The sequence below is a fragment of the Nerophis ophidion genome, linkage group LG07 (assembly GCF_033978795.1).
Source record: "Nerophis ophidion isolate RoL-2023_Sa linkage group LG07, RoL_Noph_v1.0, whole genome shotgun sequence".
In the NCBI taxonomy this organism is placed as follows: domain Eukaryota; kingdom Metazoa; phylum Chordata; class Actinopteri; order Syngnathiformes; family Syngnathidae; genus Nerophis; species Nerophis ophidion.
In genome coordinates this window covers 41958132-41975053 of record NC_084617.1, presented here as the reverse complement: position 1 = coordinate 41975053, position 16922 = coordinate 41958132, and the positions used below count along the sequence as shown (strand labels likewise).

At 38.1% G+C, this 16922-nt stretch overlaps 1 protein-coding gene across 3 annotated transcripts in view; it reads right to left on the bottom strand.

Annotated features, from left to right (window-relative positions):
- arl15a (ADP-ribosylation factor-like 15a) overlaps positions 1-16922 on the bottom strand; it is a 316966-nt gene that overhangs the window by 277723 nt on the left and 22321 nt on the right. The window contains exon 1 of one of the 3 annotated variants that reach the window (XM_061906216.1): positions 4129-4468. The exons of 1 other annotated variant lie outside the window; for it this stretch is intronic. In XM_061906216.1, the coding sequence (XP_061762200.1) occupies positions 4129-4182 (54 nt within the window). In that variant the 5' untranslated portion in view covers positions 4183-4468. Of the gene's footprint in view, positions 1-4128; positions 4469-16922 lie in introns of those variants that run through there. One more of the 3 variants, XM_061906214.1, reaches the window with a different exon arrangement.

The following is a 16922-nucleotide window of genomic DNA, read 5'->3' as shown; positions in this document are numbered from 1 at the left end:
CATGCATTTTCTGGAAATAATCAAATATAATATTATGACATGCACGGCACATACCCGCAACGGAAGTAGGAAAAGAAAACACAGTGACTTTCGTTGTAAACGAACATGGCTCTATAAATTTCTGCTTGTCCGACATTTATATTTTTTTCCTACTGTTTGCTACCTTTTTTTACCTCTCTTTTTGAAATGGAGCTGTTCAGTGCCCTCCATGTTGTGTGATATGTACGGGTTGCTGCGCATCTTCATGTTAAGACATTCTGTGTATGTGCTTTAGGGCTAGCAGTTAGTACTTGGAAGATGTAGTGTCGTGAATAAAACAGCTTGTTGACACAACAACAAAATCCCTTCATTAATCTTTACAGCGACACATGACACTCCAGACCATACTTTTTTTGTTCATCTCAATCTTATAGCAACACACTCAACAACATATAACATATACTTCTGTACATGTTGTATGGGGGAGACAGCAGCTTCATTAGTCTCCCCTCCACCACTAAAGTAGGGCTGGGCGATATATCGATATACTTGATATATCGCGGGTTTGTCTCTGTGCGATATACAAAATGACTATATCGTGATATTCGAGTATACTTTCTCACGCAGTTGCTTTTAGCTGGGGCATTACACTACAGGCTTTTTTTTACTCTCTTTCTTGTCTCTCCTTCTCACAGAGACATAAAACAAGCACACCATCTTACATACGTCACATACCTTTTTCATTTTCCTGAAGGAACTCTCCTGAAAGAATCAATAAAGTACTATCTATCTATCTATCTATCTACTGGCGCGTCATATGCCCTCTCAGCAGAGAAGTAGCAGCATGTACTATCTATCTATCTATCTATCTACTGGCGCGTCATATGCCCTCTCAGCAGAGAAGTAGCAGCATGGGTAACATTAGCTGTGATAATAGCGGAGTGGTGCGAGTGGTAATACGAGAGAAAGAAGGTGCGAATCTGGTAACAAATGAAGGAAGAATTAATTCCTAAGAAAACATCGTCTGGCGGTGGTTTGGCATCAAGCGGGCATATGTCGAACAAGTATGCGGCAAAAGCGTTGTTGCAAAAAGTACCACCTTCTGCTAATTTGTAGCATCATTTGAAAAGTCACCCGTTAGAGAATGAAGAGTGCTTGAAACTCTGCATGTCAACATCTCCGTTCGGTGCCACACCCACAAAACGCCAAAGCAACCGTTTCCACATCAACACCATATGAAAAAATTAGTCAACAACATAATTTAATAACGTCTGCAGTAACCTACCACATAGCAAGGGACATACACTATTTGATTTCCTATTATGCAACTCATTTTTATTTGACAGTTATTGAAATATCTTGTGTGACATTATGCACAAAAGTGCACTTTATTTGTTTTAAACTATTGTAGTGGCGTTCTGTACAAAAAGTGCACTTTAATTTAGTGTTGTTTTGATATGTCTTCCTAGTGACATCATGCACAAAAGTGCACTAATAGCTTGTTTTAAAATGTCTCTGACAATCTTGCACTTTCTGTTTTGAAATGACATGAATGTTTGTGCCACTACTTAATAACTGTTTAATAAATACAGTTTTGGTAAATTGACTCACGGTAATTGTGGTTTCTCTCTCTGCATGAAAGTTTAAAATGAGCATATATTAATGCAGGTTGAACATTAATATATCCTAAAAAAGTATGAGCCAAATCACACTAACATGGCCACTAAAAATGTTTAAAAAAATTTTTTTACAGACCTTATAGTAACACACTACAAGTTTGAACACTCTTAAGTCATGTTTACCGTGGAAGTCATGTTTACCCCCAGGGTCTATTCTGCTCTCATGTGTTATCACGTGATTGTCCAGCTCTGTGGGCAGACGATCAAATGAGGTTATCCTACCTCATGTGACAAGTTTGGCAGGTTATTCTTGTGGAGTATCAGCAAATGTGCCATAATATCGCTTTAGCAGTATATGCCCATATATCCCGTACAAGAAACCTGCTCATTAAAAATCTGCACATAATCAAAGCCACACGCATAGGACAGTACTTATCAATATTTTTTGTTATGCTCCCCCTTGGAGACATAATTTTTTCAAGACCCACCCTCCCAAATTGAAATACGATTGAGAATGTGATAACATCTATTATTTATCTGTACAAACCACTATAAGTTTCTGGCACCAGAACCTACATGCCACCTCGCTCAAAACTATGTGGGAAACACTGCCATAAAACCAGGTCCTCAATGACTGTCAAACACATCTGCCTTTATGCTATAGAGAGATGGCTTGGACAAACAGGCATAAGCCTTGTTCACACTGCAGATCAATATATATATTTTTGGTCATATTTGACCTGTAGGTATATGTACATAAACACAATATTGCAAAAAGTATTTGGCCAACTGCCTCGACTCACATTTGAAATTGAAATTCCATCCCATTCCTAACCCATAGGGTTTAAATATTATATGGGTCCACCTTTTGCAGCTATTACAGTTTCAAATCTTCTTGGGAGGCTGTCCAGAAGGTTGCAGAGTATGTTTATAGGAATTGTCAAACATTCGAGGGATTTGCAACCATTCTTCCAAAAGCGCATTGGTGAAGTCACACACTGATGTTGGTCGAGTAGGCCTGGCTCTCAGTCTCTGTTCTATTTCATCCCAAAGGTGTTCTGTCGCAGTGGTCCCCAACCACCGGGCTCGATTGCAACCTGGCCGCAGAATAATTTATTAATTTTAATTATTTTTAATTAAAAAAAACTAAAACATAATATATATATTTTTTTTTTATTAAGACAACATAAAAAACACAAGATACACTTACAATTAGTGCACCCACCCAAAAAAAACTCCCTTTTTCATGACAAAGGGAAAGAAAAAAAAAAGAAAAAATAATGTGACACTTATTGAAATATCTTGTGTGACATAATGCACAAAAGTGCACATTATTGGTTTTTAACTATTGTAGTGGCGTTCTGTACAAAAAGTGCACTTTAATTTAGTGTTGTTTAAATTTGTCATCCTAGTGACATCATGCACAAAAGTGCACTAATATTTTGTTTTAAAATGTCTCTGACAATCTTGCACTTTCTGTTTTGAAATGACATGAATGTTTGTGCCACTGCTTAATAACTGTTTAATAAATACAGTTTTGGTAAAGTGACTTAGTTGTGATTTCCCTCTATACATGAAAGTTTAAAATGAGCATACATTAATGAAGTATGAACAAGAATGTCTTAATATAGAGACATAGAATCATAATACTCCTGTGATTATATGCATCAAGTGTTCATTTAAGGCTAAGGCAAAATATTGCGATATATATCGTGTATCATGACATGGCCTAAAAATATCGAGATATTAATAAAAGACCATATCGCCGGGCCCTACTTTGATTGCACAAAATCCTTAAAATTGCCCCAAGCCGCCGGGACTGAGATTGACTGGAATTGGAGCCATGTTTACTTCCGTAACCACTATAGCATATGACGTCATTCTGTGATGTCTGCGTGCGAGTCAGATTGCAGTCACATTAGACATGACATTTTATTTGTGATGTGAACAACTACATATAAAGATTGGATTTGACAAAAAAATAAATTAATTGGACATCCTACACTGCAGTGTGAACATAGCATTACAATCAATCTAACATCCATCTACAGGTTTCCCACACATTTGATTCATGTACAACTAATGGTGATGAGCCATGTGTGAGACACAGTATTAATAGATGTGACAAGGCTTTCATTTCTCTTGGAATCAGCTGTTTTATTTATTTATTTATTTTTTTTGTAAGTGTCACGATGTTGCCACTTCGCAAAACAAAAATCAACAAGGACGATACTAAAACAAGATTACCTCTAAGATTTCCATCGTTTGTACTATAATCGCATAGAAACAATTAAAGAGCTATCATTTATTTACTGCAAAATAATACAGAATCAAACCGTGTTGATGGCCTCTTGCTGCTTTCTAATATTTGGTTGTGCCCTGCTCAGTTGAAAACAGTGCTAACACCCACTATTTCAACGACACAGTTGGTGAGTGTCTGCCTCAAAACACAAGGAGAAAACACGCATATGCACAATTGAGCACGAGCTCAACGCAAGCAAACCTCTCTGCATCAAAGACTGGTTCTTACCGTGTAAAGCCCAATCCTGCACAAGGCAAGGGAGAGCTGCATGTGCTCCGACATTACGCTCAGCAACAGGCGTATCCCGCGGCAACAAGCGAGCAAAGCCTCCCTGCGTTAGTGAAGGGATGCAATGGGGGGGCGGATCGGGAGTAGCTGTGCTAAGGTGTCAGGTCAACGACGGTAGCCCGTCTGCATATTGCGTTCTTGATGTTAACAGCTCGAGCCGGGCTTTGCAAGAGAGTGACGCTCGTCTAGTGTTTACCCACCATATTCATTCATAAAAACTGAAAGTGATATATTGTCACGTGGATCTGTGAGCTTGGGCGCAAGATTAGAATGTGCGTATCTTTCTTACCACAGTGATTAAGGACGCAATGACAACTAGAGATCTAGAATAAGTCTACAAATTGGATTAGTCACCATTACCCACTATGTCCACACATACTGTAAGCATGGCTTCAGGAATAAAAACCTGCACTTTGTGTGTGTATATATATATATATATGTGTGTGTATGATGGAGGTCAGCAATTCAGGAAGTGGAGTGGATTATATCTATTTAGCGCTTTTTTTCTAGAGACTCAAAGCGTTTTTAGTGAAACCCATTATCTACATCTTGAAACTACATTTAAACCAGTGTGGGTGGCACCGGGAGAAAGGAGGGTAAACTGGATTAGAACCTGGAACCCTCAAGCTGCTCTACCAACTGAAATGTGTAGGGATAACCACAATACTTTTAAATGTCCACTTGAAATAAATGTTCGACTGTCCTAATGTAGGCAATTAGATTTTAGAAATGTGAAAACCTATTATACATAATATAACCCAATTGTTTAACTTGAATAATATTTTTGGAATGCTTTGACCGCATGGTCATGTATTCGGGGTGTCCTGATACAACATTTTCACCTCTAAGACGATACCTATATTAGAAGCTTGAGTACTGACCAATACCGAAACTGATCCGATACAATATCAGCAGGAATCATGCATACTTTTATTATGCAGTGTGGAATGTTGAAAAAATCTTGATCGAGTAAGTGAAATAACTCATTGAACGTGGTAGTTATGAAAAAGTAATGCAGCGGTACCGGGGAGAAGCGCCTCACATAATTCACAGAACATGGTCTGACTAGGGTCAGTTTAATACCTTTTATTTAACTCCCATAGTGTCGAGGTGACTTTTCCTGTTTTATCCACAATTTCTTAATTTGTACTTTCTCTTTTCACTCCATGCAAATACTCAACCGCGAGACAACAAGATGGCGCAACCAAACTTGATAGTTGATAGTGCTATCTGATTGGCTGTTAGCATGTCACTCCCACTGATCTTGATCATTTCCAGCATTGCTCGGTTGTCAGACACCGAGTGCCTTTGTTCATGTAACAAACCTTACTTCGCACCTTTCGGTTTCTTCCAACAAAGGAAAAAAAAAAAGTATCGAACATTTTACCAAACACATTTTGTATTCATATCGATTATGTGTCTATCGCAATGTATACTGATATAATTTTGTTGTCCATCCCTAATCCAATACACCTGTGATACTAATTTTGTTGCAAAATACAGTGTTTGTTGACAACAAAATACATTGATAGTAAAAAAGTACTTCTTCTTAAAAACTGTTTTATTTGATATCGATTACATGTCCATCACATGTATATATGTATATATATATATATATATATATATATATATATATATATATATATATATATATATATATATATATATATATATATATATATATATATTTATTAGGGGTGTAAAGGTACACACAAATTTCAGTTCGGTACGTACCTCGGTTCAGAGGCCACGGTTCGGTTAATTTTCAGTACAGTAAGAAAACAACAAAATATAAATTTTTTGATTATTTATTGAACAAATTTGCTAAATCTTCCACCAAAAATATTTTTCCGAGTGTAATACTTTATGTGAAGTAATCGGAAACTTGGATAGGTCAACAATTCATAATAACATTGATTTTGATTCAATATTATGTTTTGAGCAATGACATTTTGAAAGAAAAAAAAACAGCTTTATTAGTCAATGTTGCAACTTTTTCTAAATTACATTTAGCCTTTAGGCTTTTTTATTTCACTTTTGTTTATGTTTTTGTTTATTTTAATAGTATTTTTAGAATGTGCCGTGGGCCTTTAAAACATTAGCTGTGGGCCGCAAATGGCCTCCGGGGCACACTTTTGACACCCCTGCTATGGATAATAAAAAATAAAACCTGATAAATCTATGGGTAAAAAGCAGAGCATGGCGACGCACGCGCATTTATCATAACTCTCTCGCTCTCTCAGTCTATGCCCCTCCCTCACGAATGTTGCTGCGTGCAGCACTTTTTTTGGTTGTTTTTAACCCCTTCTTACCCCTGAACGTACATTGAAAATACACGCAACACTAACTTAAAATGCCGAACATTTGAGGCATTTAAGAAACTCCACCTGGACAGCTCCGCAAAGATGACATATCCCGTGAAAAGAGGAGGTATGGTCAGTCTATCATAGCCTAGTCGTTGCTAGCATGCCGCGTGTTGCTGTTTTTTTGATTGATTGAAACTTTTATTAGTAGATTGCACAGTACAGTACATATTCCATACAATTGACCACTAAATGGTAACACCCCAATAAGTTTTTCAACTTGTTTGAGTCGGGGTCCCCGTTAATCAATTCATGGTGCCTCGGTGTGCATTGTTTACACAACGTGCGGTGCGCTACTTAATATGTCCGTGTCGTTTGGTACACCTCCGAACCGAACCGAAACCCCCGTACCGAAACGGTTCAATACAAATACACGTACCGTTACACCCCTAATATATATATATATATATATATATATACATATATATACCGTTACACTCCTAATATATATACATATATATATATAAATATATTTATATGTATATATATATATATATATATATATATATATATATATATATATACAAACCCTGTTTCCATTTGAGTTGGGAAATTGTGTTAGATGTAAATATAAACGGAATACAATGATCTGCAAATCATTTTCAACCCATATTCAGTTGAATATGCTACAAAGACAACATATTTGATGTTAAAACTGACCAAAAAAAATGTTTTGCAAATAATCATTAACTTTAGAATTTGATGCCAGCAACACGTGACAAAGAAGTTGGGAAAGGTGGCAATAAATACTGATAAAGTTGAGGAATGCTCATCAAACACTTATTTGGAACATCCCACAAGTGTGCAGGCTAATTGGGAACAGGTGGGTGCCATGATTGTGTATAAAAGCAGCTTTTATGAAATGCTAAGTAATTCACAAAAAAGGATGGGGCGAGGGTCACCAATTTGTAAGCAAATTGTCGAACAGTTTTAGAACGACATTTCTCAACGAGCTATTTCAAGGAATTTAGGGATTTTACCATCTACGGTCAGTGAAATCATCAAAAGGTTCAGAGAATCTGGAGAAATCACTGCACGTAAACGATGATATTATGGACCATTGATCCCTAAGGCAGTACTGCATCAAAAACCGACATCAGTGTGTAAAGGATATCACCACATGGGCTCAGGAACACTTCATAAAACCGCTGTCAGTAACTACAGTTGATTGCTACATCTGTAATTGCAAGTTAAAACTCTACTATGCAAAGCAAAAACCATTTATCAACAACACCCAGGAACACCGCCGGCTTCGCTGGGCCCGATCTCATCTAAGATGGACTGATGCAAAGTCGAAAAGTGTTCTGTGGTCTGACGAGTCCACATTTCAAATTATATTTGGAAACTGTGGACGTGGTGTCCTTCGGAACAAAGACGAAAATAACCACCCGGATTGTTATAAGCACAAAGTTCAAAAGCCAGTATCTGTGATGGTATTGGCGTGTATTAGTGCCCAAGGCACGTGTAACTTACACATCCGTGAAGACACCATTAATGCTGAATGGTCCATACAGGTTTTAGAGCAACATATGTTGTCATCCAAGCAACGTCATCATGGACGCCCCTGCTTATTTCAGCAAAACAATGCCAAGTCACGTGTTACAACAGCGTGGCTTCGTAGTAAAAGAGTTCGGGTACTTTCCTGGCCCGCCTGCAGTCCAGACATGTCCCCCATCGAAAATGTGTGGCGCATTATGAAGCGTAAAATACCACAACAAGACCCTGGACTGTTGAACAATTTAAGCTGTACATCAGGCAAGAATGGTAAAGAATTCCACTTTCAAAGCTTCAACAATTAGTTTCTTCTGTTCCCAAATGTTTATTGAGTGTTGTTAAAAGAAAATGTGATGTAACACAGTGGTGAACATGCCCTTTCCCAACTACTTTGGCACGTGTTGCAGCCTTGAAATTCTAAGTTAATTATTATTTGCAAAAAAAAAAGTTTGAGTTTGAACACAAATATGTTGTCTTTGTAGTGCATTCAATTGAATATGGGTTGAAAAGGATTTGCAAATAATTGTATTCTGTTTATATTTACATCCAACACAATTTCCCAACTCATATGGAAACGGGGTTTGTATATTCAAAAGATTCCCGCAGCACTTTGTTGTTAAGGCGGCCGCCTTAACAACAAAGAGCTACCACCCAAACTAAAGTCTTAACAGGCTGCTCCGCTTAGTTCTGCCTCTGCTTCTGTCAGTACGTCTCTGCAGCACCCAGCATTGTCCCACCCACAGAACCATCTGTTTGGTTATACGCAGAGCGGTAACAGCCAATCAGCACTGCATATTCAGAGCGCATGTAACAGCCAATCACAGTGCGTATTCAGAGCGCATGGAGTCAGTGTTCCTGCGGTGGGGTAAGCAGCAAGGTGTTTAGCGGGTTGAGGCAGCGGACTCTCCCCAAATTATAATAAACACCTCCCAGTCAAATCCCAGCTGGCCTGGGAACGCCTCGGGATCCCCCGGAGAGAGCTGGAGGAAGTGGCTGGGGAGAGGCTTCTCTGCTGAGGCTGCTGCCCCTGCGACCCGACCTAGGATTAGCGGAAGGTGATGGACTACTATGTTACTACTAGTAACATCACTATGAGTACGTTGACGTTTTAGAAACATAAGCGGCAGCTCAGCTCGCTCGCAGTTCTTGAGGTGAAGGCTAATTAGCTTTTAGCGTAATGTTATCTCATTTTGCGGTGTGTTTGCGTGCGTGTGTGTGTGCAAAGCCCTGTCTGTATGAGAGAAAAATAATTAATAACAGTTGTTAATAATTAACATTTTTAACAACTAAGTTATTTCACATTACCTTTTTCTGTGTTAATTGAGCTGTGTTGAAGCAGCAAAAAATGACATTACGTTAAATGAAAAGTTTTCTGATAGTTGATATAATGATGTAACTGCATCATAAAGCCTACATGAACTCCATGGTGTACAGGGATGAATAGTTTCTCCTATTGCTATTGTAATATTTCTCAGCTATAGTTGCATTAATCATTAGTAATTTAGCATCTTAGTTTTGAATGGCTGGGTTCCTGCTATCACGTGTTGATAAAAATATAACATTAACATAATAAAAATCAACTACAGGCTTCCCAAATCCTGTAATAAATTAAGCATGATGAGTTTAACATATGACAGCATGTGGCCCCACTTTTACCTCTTTTTTTTCCAAATGGTTATTGCAAACTTTTACTTACAGTAAGTCATTATTTGACTTGGTAAGTCATTATTTTGTCAATATTTTGACTTGGTAAATTACTAAGTCAAAATATTTACTTACTAAGTCATAATAATGACATACTTAGTATCTCAGGTAACTAGGACGGTTTTGTTTTTACTTTACGGAAAAAATATCGAGATGGAGCGGAAAACACAACCAAAAATTGTAGGCTTCTTCACGCGACGAAGCCGCCTACACCGCAGTCTGTAGTCCATTCCCCCCCCCAGGCTGTGGTGGCAGCGACGAGGTGGAGACGTGATGGCGACAGGGCGAGTTACACCGATCGTAAAACCCACCCAACCCCCTGCCCCGGTCTGCACGCCGGAGAGACACCTGGGGGAAACACTGATATTGATATAATTTTATCGCACAGCCCTATCCTGTCATATCTCACAAGACAGGGTGTAAAAACTTCTTGTTCAGATTGAAAAAAAACTGGTGAACCAAGCTGTGTTGGTTGAAAATTAGAATGGACTCTTAAATCTTCAATTTTAAAATGATAATTACCACAGTTTTCTTTGTTTAATGAAGCAGCCCTAAAGTCAGCGTAGAGTGGTTACAACAAAAGCAATTTGTAGCAGTTAAAGCAGTGCATCTTTGGGTGAGATGTGCAATCAATGTTGTAAGAACATCAATATGAAAGGAAGTCATGTTGCTTAGGCATTAGCATGATAGCAGTAGGAAACCTCATAAATACTCTTTTGACAAAATGAGCTGGCGAAGCGCACACACACAAGTCAGGAGCTGACTTGAGGAACGCTGAAATGTATTTGACATTACAACAAAGACGATACACACCATTGACAGAGCGGGTCAAGCCACTTTTGTCCAATCTGGTTAATGGCTTACTGAAATAAGATGTTCTTATTTAAATGGGGATAGCAGGTCCATTCTATGTGTCATACTTGATCATTTTGCGATATTGCCATATTTTTGCTGAAGGGATTTAGTAGAGAACATCCACAATAAAGTTTGCAACTTTCGGTTGCTAACAGAAAAGGCCTGCCTTTACCGGAAGTCGCAGACGATGACGTCACATGTTGATGGCTCCTCACATATTCACATTGTTTTTAATGAGAGCCTCCAACAAAAACAGCTATTCGGACCGAGAAAACAACAATTTACCCATTAATTAGAGCAAGGATGAAAGATTCGTGTTTGAGGATATTGATAGAGACGGACTAGAAAAAAAAAAAAACAGATTGCATTGGGACTGAGTCAGATGTTTTTAGACACATTTACAAGGATAATTCTGGGAAATCCCTTATCTTTCTATTGTGTTGCTAGTCTTTTAGTGAGTCTAACAGTACCTGATAGTCGGAGGTGTGTGTCCACGGGTGTCTTGATGCCAATGTCTCAGGGGAGTCGACGGCAGCTTTATGGACGGGGCAAGCTCAGCTGATCTCCGGTATGAAGCGACTTTTTACAACAATTTTCTCACCAAAACCTGCTGGTTGACATTCGTTCGGGATCCATGTTCCCTTGACCGCTGTGATCCATCGAAAAGTTTCACCTCCGGGAATTTTAAACAAGGAATCACCGTTTGTTTGTGTGGCTAAAGGCTAAAGCTTCCCAACTCCATCTTTCTACTTTAACTTCTCCAATATTAATCGAACAAAATTGCAAAAGATTCAGCAACATAGACCTCCAAAATATTGTGTAATTATAACTTAAAGCAGACGACTTTTAGCTGTGTGTGTGTGCAGCGCTCATATTTCCTAACAGCCCGTGACGTCACGCGTATACGTCATCATTACGCGACATTTTCAAGAAAAAAACTCCCGAGAAATTTAAAATTGTAAATTAGTAAACTAAAAAGGCCGTATTGGCATGTGTTGCAATGTTAATATTTCATCATTGATATATAAACTATCAGACTGCGTGGTGGGTAGTAGTGGGTTTCAGTAGGCCTTTAAAGTAAAACTGTAGTGATGAAATTAAATACCATTAAATCAAGGGAGTAGGTTTGATTTTCAGATTGGTGGGGACACAAAAGTGCTCCAAGGCAGCATTCTGAAAGTTTACTTTTTTTTTTTACATTAGCAATCATAATTTCAGGTCTTGCAGATGTTATAGGGTAAAGCAACTAAAATGAAAGCAAAGGAGACAACTTCAAAGAGTTCTCATCTTTACTCTAGTGTAGGGCTGTAGTGGAACTGTGCATCATACTGTCAATTAAAATTGCCTACTATCCATCAACAACATCAGAAATACATTAATGCAATACAACATTGTAAATAAACATAAATGAACTGTAATAATCTTCAGCCTCTCCTTCTCTACTTCCCCCTGCCTCTCTTCCTCTAACTTCTCTGGCCTCTCCTCCTCCATCTCCTCCAGCCTCTCTGCTGTCTGTCACCTTACAAAAAAATATGTTGATGGATAACAGATACATTAGGGACAATGACCATAGAGCTTGATGGTACAGTTACTGCCTGAGCAAAAAGGCTTTTACTAAATATGAATATTACTTAATATGAATTAATTATATTTTATAATTGTAAAATCACATGATCATCTAGTGAGGTTTTATTGTATTTTTACCACAAAGTTTTGTTCATTGGTATTTTCAAACCGTTGCTCACTTCTACACAAATACATGAAACTAAAAAAGTAATTAAAAAAATAAAACGGAAAGGTTAAAACCGGCGATCTGACTGGCTGTTAACCGTGGTTTAAATATTGAGCATGGATACTATTCTAAAGCCTTATCACAGCGCAGGCTATCACTCTGCCTCAGGCACGTATGACTGGTATGAATGGAAGTTGTTGTCATGTATCCATGACAACGGACTGTTGCAGTCCGTAGTAAAAGACAGCTGATGTTTTTATGATGTTAAAAAATGGAGACTAAAGTAGTTGAATTCACATGTTTAAGGTTAACTTTCACCTCCGGGGAGGGTTAACAATGGTAGAGGGGACTGAGCATTGACTTTCACCTGACAAAAAGTGGAGGAAAAGACGAGATGCAGTGCTAATTTGGAGCTAACGTCTGGATAGGTGGGACTATTTTTTCCACAGTGAGGCTACTTTATTGGATAATATGTGTTTCTGGTTGAATAAAACTACATTAAATGGATTGATTATTCATATTTCATTTTGCCTTTATTGGTAACCGTTTAATAAAAGCAATATATCACTCCAGTCCATGATATATGCTCATTATAGCACTCTAAGGGGCGTGACTGGAATGATCCATCCATCCATTTTCTACCGCTTATTCCCTTTTGGGGTCACGGGGGGCGCTGGCGCCTATTTCAGCTACAATTGGGCGGAAGGCGGGGTACACCCTGGACAAGTCGCCATCTCATCGCAGGGCCAACACAGATAGACAGAGTGATATATTGTTTAATTATTCAATATTGTTGAGCCTCTAGACACCCTTGAAGTAACTTACAGTTTGACTCCTAAAGAAGTCTTTTATATCCAGTTTCCTTTTCATTGACATCCTTCAAAACCTACAGCACACACGCACGCAAACAGACACAAACACAATGTAAATCACACCACTGATATTAAGATCCATCTAGCTACCGTGTGCCAGGAACAACAAATGCCGAACATGTTGACAACTTGCACTGACAGTTGCACGGCCTCTCGTCCGGTCGCTAGCAACTAGCATGTAGGCTAGCTTTTACAAGCACAAGGAGTGACAGCAGGGACAGCCAATCACACGTAAGTTAGCTTGACACCGGCAACCAATCAGGGAGCGATACTTAGGTTAGAGGCGGGACTTTTAGCAGAGATTGACATTTAACCCTTTCTGTGCCATAATCATTGACTAAACATTACGAGCAGCAGTTGTATTGATAGTGACTACACAGTAGCGGCTGGATATTGGTAGGGACGTGTCCCTAGCGTCCCTACCCAATTCTACGCCCTTGCATTAAATTGAAATAAACAAACAGAAACAATTTTCTTATGTACACTATACTGTGGGCCGAAACCCTGCATAATGTGTGTTAATGTGTGCATCTGTTACTTCTAAGCTAAAGAGGGAAATATTGCTGACCCATACATGCTGCAGTCATGATAGCAGTATTATATGAATATGTCTTGTCTACTTAGCCTCAGAGGGTGTCATCTTTTACAGACTTTAAAAAGGATGTCCACTACATTTAATGTAATCAAACACTTGTAGAGCCCTATGAAATCGAGTGTATTAGTTTTTTCCCCAAAATGTTTTTTTTCCTTTTTACAATTCTGTTTTTTGTACATTTTGCACTTATTTTAACATAAGAGTGTGTGTACTTTTTGTGTGATAAATGTGTTTTAATATTTGCCTTTAGATCTACCGTGTTTTCCTGAATATATAATATTCTCTGCTTTCATTCGTCTCCATCTTTCAAAGTTATACCTTATACAAATCCTGTTTTTTTTCCTGGCTTTGTCATGAATAAGTTGAGAATCGTAATGACGTCTTTTAGATTGACTAAGGTTTGACATGTTTAGTAACTTTACTACTGGCAATAGCTAGATCAGGGATGTCAAACATGCGGCCCGTGGACCGGATCAGGCCCGCAAACAGGTTCAATCCGGCCCGCGAGATGAGTTTGCTATGTGTAAAACTGAGCTGCATTTTTAATAAAAAAAAAAAAGTGCTGTTCTATTAGTGTCCACTGGATGTCGCAGTAGAAATTATGTTAGGCAAGCAAATTGTTTATACCGGGGACGAGCAAGTATACCAAACAAGAAGTACTCAATAAAGCAGGGCTGCGAATCCTTCCCCTCGACCCATTGCAAAACAAATTGAACTACATTTAAAATTTAAAGAAAGTGAACAATGTGAGATTTACTGCAATACTGTCAGTCTTTTAAGTTTTTATTTTTGGTTTGTTGAAACAGTTCACACATTGCACAGCTTTTATTTTTCTATGGATACACAGTGATCCCTAGAAGGAAAGGAGTAACTCAACCCTCTTGAATTCATTTGTCAGTTTGTTTAGTTTTTGGGTTAGCATAGGATTAATATGTGGCAATGACAAATGAGGTAGTTGATAGTCGTTTTTATTAATGCTTTATATCGTTTTTCGTTCAATCCTAGATGAGCTGTGACTTAAAGTTGATTTGCTTTGTAGAGACACACTGAGATTAAGTCTAAATGTATTGTCTTCTTCATGGTGTTTTTTGAAACTGAACAAATTTTTTCTTCGGAATTTTCAACAAACTTGGAGTATTTTGTCAATTATTTGTGGTGTGTGTACATTTTCAGAATGTGCTTGTTCTATTTTGGGCCAAAGTGAAACAAAGAAAACAATCTTAAGTTGTTGTAGTTGTATTTTTAAGTTATTATTCCACGATTTTACCGATTCGGCCTACATGGAAATAGATTTTCTTCCATGCGGCCCCTGAGATAAAATTAGTTTGACACCCCTGAGCTGGATGAAAATGGCGGTGTGTAACTTGCAACCTGGATGTGACACACTAACAGACTCTCTAATTGGTTCGACGGTAGAGGGCGGGACATCGAAACGAAAACAATACGATTTCGGGGCTGTAAATCTAATTTTGAAATTAGCATATCCTGGCTGAACTACTGCTATTAGTTATAGAGGTATTGGAAAATAACATGATTTATTAATGCCTTTTGACATATCAGGACCATTTAATGATGACTTGACATGAAATTATTACATATGGCTTGGGGCTGGGCGATATGGTCATTTTTTAATATCTCAATATTTTTAGGCCATATCACGATACATGATATACGTCTCGATATTTTGCCTTAGCCTTGAATGAAAAATTGATGCATAAAATCACAGCAGTATGATGATTCTATGTGTCTACATTAAAACATTTTTCTTCATACTGCATTAATATATGCTACTTTTAAACTTTCATGCAGAGGGAAATCACAACTAAGTCAATTGACCAAAAGTGTATATACTAAACAGTTATTAAGCAGTGGCACAAACAGTCATGTCATTTCAAAACAGAAAGTGCAAGATTGTCAGAGACATTTTAAAACAAGCTATTAGTGCACTTTTCTGCATGATGTCACTAAGATGACATATCAAAACAACACTAAAATAAAGTGCACTTTTTGTACAGAACGCCAGTACAACAGTTTAAAACAAATACAGTGCACTTTTGTGCATGATGTCACACCAGATATTTCAATAAGTGCATAAGTAAAAATGAGCTGCATATCAAATAGTATATGTCCAACGGTGATGATGTGGAAATAGTTGCTTCGGCATTTTCTGGGTGTGGCACCGAACGGAGGTGTTGACAGTTTCAAGCACTCTTCATTCTCTAGCGGGGTGACTTTTCAAATGATGCTACAAATTAGCAGTGCTGCTATTTTTTGTAGCAAAGCTTCTGCCGTATAAATATTCGACATGTTCCCGCTAGAAGCCAAACCACCGGCAGACGATGCACCTCCATGCTGTTTTTCTTGGAAATTAATTCTTCCTCCATTTGTAACCAGATTCGCACCATCTTTCTCTCGTATTACCACTCGCAACACACCGTTAGCATCACAGGTAATGTTACCCATGTCTCTCTGCTCGGGGAGGGCGTGTGACGTTGCACGCATGACGTATTTAAGAAGGTGCGCTTGTTTTAAGTTTCTGTGAGAAGGAGAGACAAGAAAGAGGGAGAAACGCATGCAGTTTAATGCCCGCAGCTAAAAGCAACTGCGTGAGAACGTATACTCGTATATCACGATATAGTCATTTTTGTATATCTCACATAGACAAACCCGCGCTCAGCCCTAATATGGCTCCTTAAATGCAACATCCTGACACTTCCAATGTGTTGGTTTATTTAGTTTCTTCCCAAACTGCTGTGCAATATTTAAAAGCTTATACATTACTGCCACCAAGTGTTTCAAATTTGCAACTACCTTTTAATTTACTTTCACTAAGCCATGCTCATCCTACCTGGCTACCTTGTCCAGTAATAAATAGTACCTTTACTTTTTATATTTCGTTAACATATTTATTTGCAGGCTTAAATATGTTATAAAAAGTATCAATAATTATCAATATCGAGCAATATAAAAAACGCATATCGTGATATAGTTTTCGGCCATATCGACCAGCCCTATTTTAACCTAATAATCATGGATTTTGTTAGCTATCTTAAAAGTATGCTAGCTGTTCTCTTGTTAGCATGCTAATGTTAGAATGTTAATGTTTTATGCTAACATTT